Raw genomic sequence first — 12186 nt, forward strand, 5'->3', positions numbered from 1 at the left:
TCTCAAATAAACTTGGCATTTTGTTGGCAAATCTGAAAGGAAGGAAGGTTATTTTGCAGGCAAGTACCTGTTTGTGCTGATGAATCAGCTACTTTGGCCCAATGGCTGTCCTGTTTCCATACTTCCAATGATAACCAAATCTTCCAAACTGACATACAGTATTTTTTTCCTTGAATGATACTAATATGTTAAGATCTGCAGGCTTGATGTCATTGTCTCTCTTTAATAATGATGATTCTATGTATTTCTTTTGTAATTTTTAAAAAAAATTACAGTTTGTCAGAAATTAATCTTATCCTTATTTCTACAGCATCAAAATACTCTTAATGGTTGAAAGCAAGGACTATGTATGAGACTATCATTGTTTGAATTCAGGCTTCTCGACTTATTTGCAAGTTACCTGATGTTCTTTTCACTTGCAAAAATCATCATCATCATCATCACCATCACATCATTATCTACTGCAGCAGGCTGCTGGGCAGCTATGAGGCTTAAATGAGATGATACATGCAAGGCACTTGGAATAGACCCTCGGTATAATAAATGCTCTCTGTAAGATTAGCCCTATTAATTATATTCTTGGGTAATAGTTCATTAAATTTCAGCTCAGATACTATCTTAGTTGTGTTTTGTGAGCAAGTTACTCAGTTTTTCCCCCCTGTTTTCCTATTTGTAAAATTGTGATAATGGTATTACCAACTTCATAGAGCTTTTGAGATTACATGAGCTAATGTAAAATACTTAAGTTTAGGGCCTGGCCAATTAAACACTCAGAGATAATATTTTTAATATTTTTCTTGCTGGAATACTTGTTCACACTTTCTGTTTGAGTGACTGTCTCTCATACACTGTGAAAGTTAGCTAGGATTTTGAGGCAACATTCAAGGTTAAAGTCCACCCTTAAAGCCTTCTTTGATCACTGCTACCAAAAATTCAACCCCTTCTTCATTACACATCATTTGCATTCACTTTACACCATTCACAAGACTTAACACACTATTTTTTCGATTAAAAGGGTCATAAATATTTTACCTCTTTTGTTAATTGTAAGCCTCTTAAAGGCTAAGACTACATTCTGTAAAACTTTTTATCTCATATTTTGCATTGCACTAAGCAAGTGAGCAATGAATATTTCTTAAATGACACAGTTTTTAAAAAGCTCAACACTTCCTAAACTCTTTCAAGCCTTTTAAAAATGTCTTGAATCAATCCATTCAAATAAAGTTTCCACATTTTTTTTTTCCGGTTTCATCCATTTACTTAGAATCAAAGACTTGAATTTTCTTTGTTAAGGAATTTAAAGTAGCCTTTTATACTGTGCCCTTAATCATAATTAACTGCTTTTGAAAAAAGTGTTTCTCTAATTAACTGGATATAGAAGCCTATTCTTTTTTTTCTTATTTTTCAAGTATATTTTTATAAGCAAAATACATCTTCAATAACATTTGGCTCCAGTAGGCTGACTTATTTCATCCACAGATGATGCTTAATCCATTCCTTAATGAAAGCAATTCCTGATAACCAAGATAAAAGTCAAGTATAATTCCAATGTTTGAACTTAAAATGATGACATTGATGAATGGATATGTAAATACATGTAGCCCTCTTCAAGGTAGAAGGTATTTGGATAGCTTGATGTTTATTTTGGACTCTAGCCCAGTTCTTTACCAGCAAGATTTATTGTGATTATCAAAGTGAAATTTTCTTTTATTAAACAAGAGTATTACTGGAAATAATTTTAAGGATACAAGCAGGGTGATTTTTCATGAATTATTAAATTAAAAAGTAAGTCAAAAGCAAGTGTATCATCAGAGTAAAAGAAAATACTTTTTTTTTAGTATTATTATTTCTAAAACAAACCTGCTTCTAACAGAGGACTCAGTCATACACTGCATTTATAGCCATCTTATTTACTTAAAGGAAAATAGTGGAAAAGAGAATAAGGGACTTCACATGTATGTAAACGATTCTCTATGACTATGAATTTTGTGTACATTTTCAAAGACATTTACCTTATCAGTAATAAAAATGTCTTCTCTTATAAGAATTTCCTAACTGTAATCCATGTAAGGACTTGGAAACAAGATGGCAAGGGATATTCTTTCCTCATGGATATTTATAATGAGAGAGTAAAAATCTCATTTTAATGTTGTAAAAAACTTTCATCAAAAATCACTTTTCTGTTCTTTATATTATTGAACTATTCTGACAGGACTAACTAAAAAATGTCCCCCACGCCCCGTGCCAAGAAAGATTCACAGTTTAAAAATTAATTATTTCAAGTTATGCTTGAACGGAGATCATAAGAACACCATTCGAAAGGTCATAAAAAGAATAGATAACCTGACTGGAAAAAAACTGACAAAGGCATACTCAACATATTGTTTCCAGAGGTAGAGTTTACTGTGTCCACTAAAGAATCCTGTCAGGGAATTTCAAACTTGTGTCCCATCTTTACTTTTACTGATGAGCCAATTATGTTTTATTTTCTTTTTGTTTATTTTATTCATTTCAGTTTTGGTCTTCGTTCTGTGATCCCTAAATAATATGAACTAAGCAACAAAAATAAGGATTTCCGTCCTGGAGACAAGTCTGCTTCTAGAGAGTGCCATAGACTTCTGGCTGAAATCTACCCGTCAAGTTTAATTCTGCTCTGGCTGCCAAAACCCCATGAGACCTTTGAATATTTAGGGCTAAATGTAACTGCCACTTGCTCTTCCTCCACAGGAGCTTTATTTGATGCTTTCCAGATTTCTGCCATCCTGTTTGTGCACATTTCTATTGATGCCACTTTCTGGCTTGCTCTTGTTTAACTTCTCCAATATCGTTGACAATTCTGGGTAGATGATGACAAGAAAACCATTATTTGTAAGTGTTTATTTATTTATTTGCTAAGAAAAAATAAGTTGCGCTATAGAGGGTGAAATCGCCTTGATTTTTTAACATAAAAAAATAAAAACTAGATCCATCCATACTGAATGGAAGACAATCTTCCGAGACTCTTCTTTAAGGCAAATCTCTAAAGAAACATGTTTCAAACATATATTCTTCGTGAAGACCTGCTAGCTTTATCTCATTTGATTATATCCATCTCTATTCCCCCTAATGACAAAAATTGGAGAGAAACTACATTTGAACACCCTTGGGTTCAGTCAGTTAGAAAACATTCATTCAGGAAAAAAATATAGCTATCATTTTTACTTACTTTTCTTAATGTAACACAAGTAAAAATACTGAGACAAAGTATCTTCTCCTTGAATTGCAGGAAATTTAGTGCAAATGCTTTGTTTCATCTTGGGAGGTTATATAAATTGTCTTTATACCACTGGGCATTTTGTGGAATTTCATATCGTAGACAATATGCCATGAGAACTATAAAGCAATATAGTCTCAGTGACTCCAAAGAGTGTAAGCATGTAAGCAAGATGTGTCAGATTTGGGATTTTTTGGAACCAAGAAATACAAAGAGGCATTTATTTTCAATGTTCCAGGATCTGTCCAAAATGGTGTTTTATTATTACATAAACATATAAATGTTTTTTGTAAAGGGAGAAAGACATTATTGTCTTTATGACTTCTCATTATTTGAAAAAATCAAGATATATTAGAGTTAGACTGCCTTTAGAAGCATTTAGAAACATTTATAAACTGAGCATTAGGAAGAAGTATTTTTTAATTTGACTTCAAAGTGATTTAATATAAACAACTGAACTGAAAGCCTTAAGAAAACTTTTTGTTCTTCCTGCTAGATTTTTTAAGATTATGACAGAACAACAACAACAACAACAACAAAAAACCAGATAACAATGGATAAGTTCCTTGAAGTTTTTCAAGATTTAATTAAGTTGCTTGCCATGCAAATACCAGCATACAAAACTCACGCAAATCCCAATCACTTACCGTATTCACTATCATAGAATATGATGAATTTCTGCCAGGCATATTCTGTGACCACTCTCAGGATAACGTCATTTAAGTAGACAGGTGGGCGAACAGAGAGAGTGTAGTCATCATTCCTGTTGCTCCGGGTGAGTCCACAGCCACTCCTCGGGGTCCCAGCTGTTGAGCGCTGTATGAAGAGGTGGGGGATATGCATGGCATCTGCCAGAGACTGGAGGGAACCTGCCGATGTGCAGCCAATGGAGCTGACCAGGGCCAAGATGCCTTGATTCATAAGTTCACAGGCTGTAAGAAATCACAGTAATATTTAAATGTCTCTGGGTTTCATATAACTTCCCTTTGGGAATAACTGTGAATAAAATTTATGGACTTATTACACAACTATGGATTTTTTTTTTTTTTTAGTGAACATGTCCATGAAGAAATCTTCAAATTAAAAAGTGCTATTGGGATTCAGCTAACAAACTGCCCTTATTAGCTATTTGACCTTGTACAAATTATTTAGCTTTTCCTGGTCTCAGTTTTGTCATCTGTAAAGGGGGCAAAATAGCATGAATCTTGCAGGATTATTGCTAGGATTGGAGAAAATTCAATGCCTGCTATTTGCCTTTCACATAATAACACTCAAATTAGTGACAGCTATACTTTTATAATTACCAATGTATAATTCAGGGAAAAGATAATTCCTCACTGAGTAAATAATACAAGGTTTTCAAAAAGCTGATAATATGTAAATTGGTGAATGAGTGAAAAAGAATATGAAAGGCCTACATATGGAATTTCTGGCCACAGAAAAGAGCTATTCTGATATCTAAAGCTTTGATAGCACTTTGTCTCTCATTACACTGGAAAAGTGAAAATGTTTTTGTTCTTTTCCTTGACAGTCAGAAAACTCCTGGTCAAATCAAATACTAAGTTTCAGCAATTATTTCATTCACTAAATTTCATTCTGGTTTCTAGCTGTACAATTTCTAATCTCTACTATATGATTTATGATCTCTGTTGTTTTAATTTCATTTTAACTACATTGTGTATGCATATATGCTTACTTCAAAAAATATTTAAAACTGGATCAAATATAAATTATAAGCACATATAAAGACACACCATATAAAGCAAAAAAAGTTAATAACTCTTAACTCCTTCTTGTTTTTAAGTAATCTCTACATCCAACGTGGAGCACGAACTCATGATCCTGAGACCAAGAATCATGTGTTCTACTAACCAAGCCAGCCAGGTGCCCAATATTTTCTTTTGTTTTTCTTTTCTTTTTTTTTTTTAGCTTTTTAAATTTTTTATTTAAATTTTAATTTTTATATATTTATTTTTAAAGTAAGGCTCTATGCCCAATGTGGGGCTTGAACTAACAACCCTGAGAATAAGGGTCAGATGCTTACTGACTGAGCCAGCCAGGAACCCCTTAATAACTTGTAACTCATTTAATAAGTCTTACTAAGAGTTAAGAGATCTGAGAGATCTTATATGTTAGTCTTTAAGAGCAAGAGATTAGAAATAAAATCAAAAGTAAATTCAGGAGGAATCGAGGTAAAATAAATTCCATTTGAGAAGGTCAGTAATTATAATTGGTCCAGGTATTATTCTAGATTTTAGACATTCTAGGTATAATATTCTCAATACTTACACATTATTATAATCTGTTTTACAGAGTGTTTGAAACATAGATGATAAGTACCTCTATGTAATTAATTGGCCAGTTAATGAAGGCTGACAAAGTGTAAGTTTAGAAGTACTATACTAATGACATGCACATAAACACCAAATACATTTAATTATGATTAATTTTAAGCCAACCAGCACATACAAAATAAATTAATAATTAGCACGGACATTATTTTCAAGCATAAGACAGGTAAAATGATTTCAAATAAATCTGAAAGATAGCATCAGGGATGAATGTTTCTTAGACCATAACAGATTGAGATTGAAGTTTCAGTAAAAATGATAGAACCTACTCACGTTTGTGAATTCAACATTTATAAAAGCTATATGAATTTATAGTTATGCTTCCAATGGATTTAGGCATAAACATTGGTCAGAAATTTGTTTCATTATTGTAGGAAATAAGGCCACTATTGATTGATCTATCACAAAAGTTATAAAGTTACATATAACAGAAGTTGAGATAAAAAATTCAGTTTAAGTATTACATTTGTCAAATATGAAAATTGTCTCTTTTAATCTTCATTATTTAGAAATAAAGCTTTGAAGTCATATATAAATCATTATTTAGCATATAGATTTGTTTTAGTATATACTCTGTGATTTCCTCAAACCAACTATGTTACTTCCTATACAATGTACCATATTTCTACAATTTTAAAATGTATGTAGCTTCTATATTTTACTATTGTCTGAAGTCAGGGCATATTTTAAAGTTGATCAATACATTTAATATGATGGATTATTTTTCTTGAAAAAAATCACTAATCAATATTGAATTTTATAATTAGTGAACTCATAATTAACAAAATAAGGTAGGCTTCCATTGCAGATAAGGAAGATTTGATTGTTTCTACAAAAGCTTAATTTAATTTAACTTTTTTTATTTAATTTATTAATGAATCACAAGTCCAGTATTGATAATTGCTTTCTCCTCAAATTTTTTTTTTGCCAAAAGGCACATGACGTTTGCTTCCATACTTGTGAGAATATAGTAACACAAGGCATTTTCAGCCTATCCAGACATTTAGCATTCTTTGCAAACATGATTTTCAGCAATCATCTGAGAGGTGGTATATAAAAAGTATTTTTTGTATTTGACTCATCATCAATGTAGTTTGCCAAAAATATCATCATTTGCAACAAATTCTTCTATATAAAGATGGTCTTTATATATAAACACTGTTACAAGGTCCAGTCTAATTATAATTACTTACTTAGGAATTGAAACTATAGAAAAAATTCATTTAATTATAATAAAAAAGCAGTAAGATGTAATTTCTTCTTAAAAAGAATATAATGGCTAAAATGGTTGATTAGCAGCCATCAAATGAATTCAACTGAGTAATTTTCAGTCAACTATTTTTTTAATCATCTAAAGCCAGTATGAGCCTCTCATTTGTGATCTAAGCCTGACATGGACCTAACATTTAATCTAGCACCTATTATAAGTCATTTTATTTTTGCATTCACATTTCATAACAACACTGTACAGAAGAGCTATTATGATTCTCATTTTCAATTAAGAAACTGGTTAAGTGAAATTAAATGCATTGCTCAAATTCATACTATTAGTAAATGACAGAGGTAGGACTCAAATCTGGCACAGACTTGACTGCCAGGGCCACAGAAAACCAAAAACTCACGGTTTTCAAACACAAAGGCACATATAAAAAAAAACCTGTAAGTCATTTAAATCACTACAAAATCCAGGAAATTTCAGTCTCTTAGATGCAAAAGAGAAAGGAATAATAATAATTTTGATACCATTCTTTTTTTTTTTTTTCTCTCTCTCTCTTTGGTTTTCGGATTAAGGCAATGATTCTGTATAGTTTCAATTCCAAATAGAAAGAATGTATACATAAAATTTCAACAATGGTGAAAAAAGCTATTAAGAAGAACCTACAAAATATTGGGTATACTCTCAATCCATCCCTAAATTGGTTCCACTAACAATGATGTGATAAAAATGATATAAATAATAACCAAACATTTCTTTATCTTTGTACAGTTGTTTGGAATTTATAAAATGTTTTCATTTGCATTTATTACTTTATCAGAATGTGGCTATATTTGGATAAAATTCTTATTTTCATTCATGTGACATTAAATTGAAGCTCATTCTTACATTTCCAATAAGTAGTTGCGACAGTCTTAGAACACAGATTTTATGATGCTTACTTTACAACTTTCCAATTACATATTTTCATAGTCTTCTATTTATGGAAATTTGGATTAGTCTCCTCTCTTTGTTTTTAAATTTTTAATGTTTATTTATTTTTGAGAGAGAGAGACAGAGACAGAGAGAGAGAGACAGAGCATGAGTGGGGGAGGGGCAGGGAGCAAGGGAGACACAGAATCTGAAGCAAGCTCCAGGCTCTGAGCTGTCAGCACAGAGCCTGATGTGGGGCTCAAACTCATGAACTGTGAGATCATGACCTGAGCTGAAATAGGGTGTTCAACCAACTGAGCCACCCAGCTGCCCCTAATTTCCTCCTTTTTAATGTTAGTAACAATTCTGTAATGAACATGCTTATGTATGTACATATATATCTATATGTTACAAATATAAAATATACATACTATACTAGGCAAGCACCAGATATTTTAGGATGCAAGGTAATCAAGAATAGGCCAATGGGAAAGACAGAACATATTCAAATGAACGTACAATGACGTACTGAGTAATTGCCAGGTCAAAAAGGGGACCTTATGCTGATAGCTCAAAAGCATTTTCCTAGACTGTGAGTTTTTTTATGCAGAAGTGAATCTGCAGTGGAAACCTGAAGGGTAATAAGCAGGAACTAATTAAGTGAAGGGAAGTTACCTTGATGAAAAAGTGTAAGAAAAATACTTCCAAAAAGAAGAAATAGAATGTGCAAAGATTCCGTGGCAGAAAAACTATGGGACACTTGACATGGAGAAAGAAGAGCCAGGTAGCTGAAATGCAGAGACCATGCTAGCGAGTGGAGCAAGGTGAGGACAGAGGGCAGGCAAGCAACGTGGACTCTGACTGGGTTTGTTTGTCTTGTGTTTATTTGAAGGAGAGCTTTATGTATTTTCAGTATCAACCCTTCATCTGTTATTTATACAGTAAATAAGTGTCTTTATTCTTCTTGCTTTTTAAATTTATGCATAATTTATACAGCTCTTTATAAGTTTTAAAATTATTACATCAAATTTATCAGTCTTTTACTGCCAGAAATAGTTGGCTTCATACCATGTTTAAAAAGGCCTTCTTCTCACAGCCTACAGACTTATAAGATGATCAGTTCATCTAAAACGACATCTTCCTCATCCTCTACCCTGAAGCTGATCATCAGCTGATGAAAGATACAGCAATAACACTTTAAGAAGCCAGTTAAGTGTAGAATATTATCTTCGGTTGATACAGGTAAAATTTGATCTTTATCTCCATAATCTCAGCTGCCAAGAGTGAGGATTAAACATTGTGAAGAGAGTGATAATCCATATCATACTGTATGTTTATCTTCAAATTTTTTCCACCATTTTGTGGAAATTTTAGTTATTAAAATGATTATTCTTTTATAATATGGCACATCTGGAATTAGAACTGATTATTTCAAGATAAGTAACAGAATATTTAATGTATTCCAGCAAAGTATGTCTTATAAGAATAGGGATAAGATCATGGTAACAAGGTATGAAGAACTGTGTGTTTATGTTTGTGTAAGAGGAAGACAGAAAATGACAAAAAATAATATCTTATATTGCGTTTGCAGTTATTGCCACTTTTCTAGAATATCAGAGCCAAAAATCAGAAGTCATCTTCAATTATTTACCCTCTCTCATACCCCATACTCCTTCACATCAACTATGGTTGACCCATATTGTTAATGCTACCTCCTGTATGTTTCTCAAAACTATCCTCTTCTTGAAATAGTCACTGTCAATCCTTTGGTTCAATCTATATCACCACTAACTCAATTACTGAAACTGTCTCCAAGCTACTATGATTTCACAGCCCCCAGCTTAAACTTCCACCAATCTTCTTCATTGTAAATAAGGATATCTATTTTTAAAACTTCTCATTATGTTATTTCTGTGCATTAAAGGTGATCAATGAAAAAACTGAGAAACTATTACAGAATGGTGGAACCAAAGAAAAAATGACAAGTACATGCAATATGGGATCCCACATAAGATCCTGGAACAGAAAAAACAAACACACAACCATTGTTAATGAAAGCTGGTGAGTTTTGAATAAGGTCTGCAGTTCGGTTAATAATATTGTACTGATGTTAACTGAGTGTGCTCAATAACTGTACTATGGTTATGTAATATGTTAATATTAGGAGAAGTGGGATGAGGAGTATAAGGAAACTGTTATTTTTGCCATTGTTCTATAAATCTAAAACTACTTCAAAATTAAAAGTTGAAAACAGATAAAACTATTAATAACTTTCAACTTCTACTAGAAGTAAGCCTAAACCCTCCACATGGCATACAAAATCCTTAATGTCCTAGCCCCAATCTACATTTTCCTGCCTACCTCCAACTCTTATCCCTTGCCCTCACATTTCCTGCCATTCCACACACTCCCCTACCACCATGCTATATATTATTTTTTCAGCAGCCTAGGCATTTATACAAAGTATTTATTTATTTTTTAAAATATAACTTATTGTCCAATTGTTTTCCACACAACACCCAGTGCTCATCCCAACAGGTGCCCTCCTCCATGCCCATAATCCACTTTCCCCCCTCACCCACACCCATCAACCCTCAGTTTGTTCTCAGTCCTTAAGAGTCTCTTATGGTTTAGCTCTCCCCCTCTCTGTAACTTTTTTTTTCCCTCCCTCTTCCCCATGGTCTTTTGTTAAGTTTCTCAAGATCCACATATGAGTGAAAACATATGGTATCTGTCTTTCTCTGTATGACTTATTTCACTTAGCATAATACCCTCCAGTTCCATCCATGTTGCTGCAAATGGCCAGATTTCATTCTTTCTCATTGCCAAGTAGTATTCCAAAATATTTATTTTTGACATCTTAACAATACTGCTCCTTCTGACTTATGAGTGTGATATGTATCTTCATTTAACACAGTCTGTTTAAAATTTTCTAAGCAATGTTTTATAGTACTCAGTGAAATTAGATTTTGCACTTATTTTGTCATATTTATTACTAAATATTTACATATCTATATTCTATTGTTAATGATATTTAATTTCCAATTTTTATTGCTACAATATAGAAAATACATCAGATCTTGAATATTGATTTTGTATTTGAAATCTTATTAAACATGCTTGCTAGTTCTAGTTTCCATTTTTGTAGATTCTAGAGGATTTTCTACATAAACAATCATATATTTTAAAAAAAATGGCAGTTGCACTTCTTCCTTTCCAATCTGTATGACTTTCCACACCTTATGGCACTGGCTAGTACAGTACAGTGCTGGGCAGGCATGGTAAGAGCAGTCCCCCTGCCTTTGACCCTGATCTTAGAGGGAAAACATTCAATCTTCGACAATTAGATATGACCTAATCTGTAAATTTTTTTGGACCAAGTTCTTTATGAAGTCAAGAAAGTTCCCTTCTATTCCTAGTTCGCCGAGAGTTTTTGTCAGGGAGGGACAGTGAATTTTGTCAAAAGTGTTCTGCATCTATTGAAATGGTCACACGGATTTTTTTTTCTTGTTTTTTCTCATGCCAAAAATTAATTAATTGATTTATAAATGCTAAACCATCCTAGCAAAGGTAAGGCTAGCTTCATTAGATAAGTTGGAATGTGCTCACATTTATTCAGTTTTCTGGAAGAGTTTGCATATAAATAGTGTTATTTCTCCCTTAAGTCTTTGGTAGAACTCACCAGTAAGACTTTTAGGGAGTGGAGTTTCAGTTGTGAGAAGATGTTTAACTATAAAATCAATTTTATAAATTGAAGCAGGGATATTTAGTGTATTTAAATTCTTTTCAGTGAACTTTGGTAGTTTGTATCTTCCAAGGAGTTTGCCTTTGCATCTAAATTGCCAAATTTATTGGCATACAGGTGTTCTTGAATACCCTTGTAATTCTTTTAATATCTGTAGAATCTGTAATGATGTTGCCTCTCTCATGCTTGATACTGGTAATTTGTATCATCTCTTGTTCCTAATCAGTCTGGCTACAGGTTTATCAATTTTATTAACTTTCTCAAAGAAACAGCTCTTGGTTTCATTGACTTTTGTTATTGCTTTTTTGTTTCGTATTCCATTGATTTCGACTCTGCTCTTTGTAATTTCCTTTCTTCTGCTTAATTTAGGTTTAGTTCACTCTTTTTTTTTTTAAGGCAGAAGCTGTGATTATCAATGTTAGACCTTTATATTTTTTTCTAATATAAGCATTTAGTCCTATAAATTTCCCTTTATGTACTTTAGTAGTCTACTCTTTAAAAATTTTTTTAATGTTTTATTTCGTTTCTGAGAGAGAGAGAGAGAGAGAGAGAAAGAGAGAGAGAGAGACTGTGAGTGGGGGAGAGGCAGAGAGAGAGAGACTGTGAGTGGGGGAGAGGCAGAGAGAGAGAGAGAGCGTGAATGGGGGAGAGGCAGACAGAGAGAGAGAGAGAGAGGGGGAGAGGCAGAGAGAGAGAGAGAGATAGAGAG

General features: G+C 32.8%; 1 protein-coding gene across 1 annotated transcript in view; it reads right to left on the bottom strand.

The window, feature by feature from the left end:
- Window positions 1-12186, bottom strand: part of GRID2 (glutamate ionotropic receptor delta type subunit 2) — a 1470351-nt gene that overhangs the window by 700111 nt on the left and 758054 nt on the right. The window contains exon 3 of the mRNA XM_047856052.1: window positions 3901-4185. Within this exon, the coding sequence (XP_047712008.1) occupies window positions 3901-4185 (285 nt within the window). The remainder of the gene's footprint in view (window positions 1-3900; window positions 4186-12186) is intronic.

The sequence above is a fragment of the Prionailurus viverrinus genome, chromosome B1 (genome assembly GCF_022837055.1).
Source record: "Prionailurus viverrinus isolate Anna chromosome B1, UM_Priviv_1.0, whole genome shotgun sequence".
In the NCBI taxonomy this organism is placed as follows: domain Eukaryota; kingdom Metazoa; phylum Chordata; class Mammalia; order Carnivora; family Felidae; genus Prionailurus; species Prionailurus viverrinus.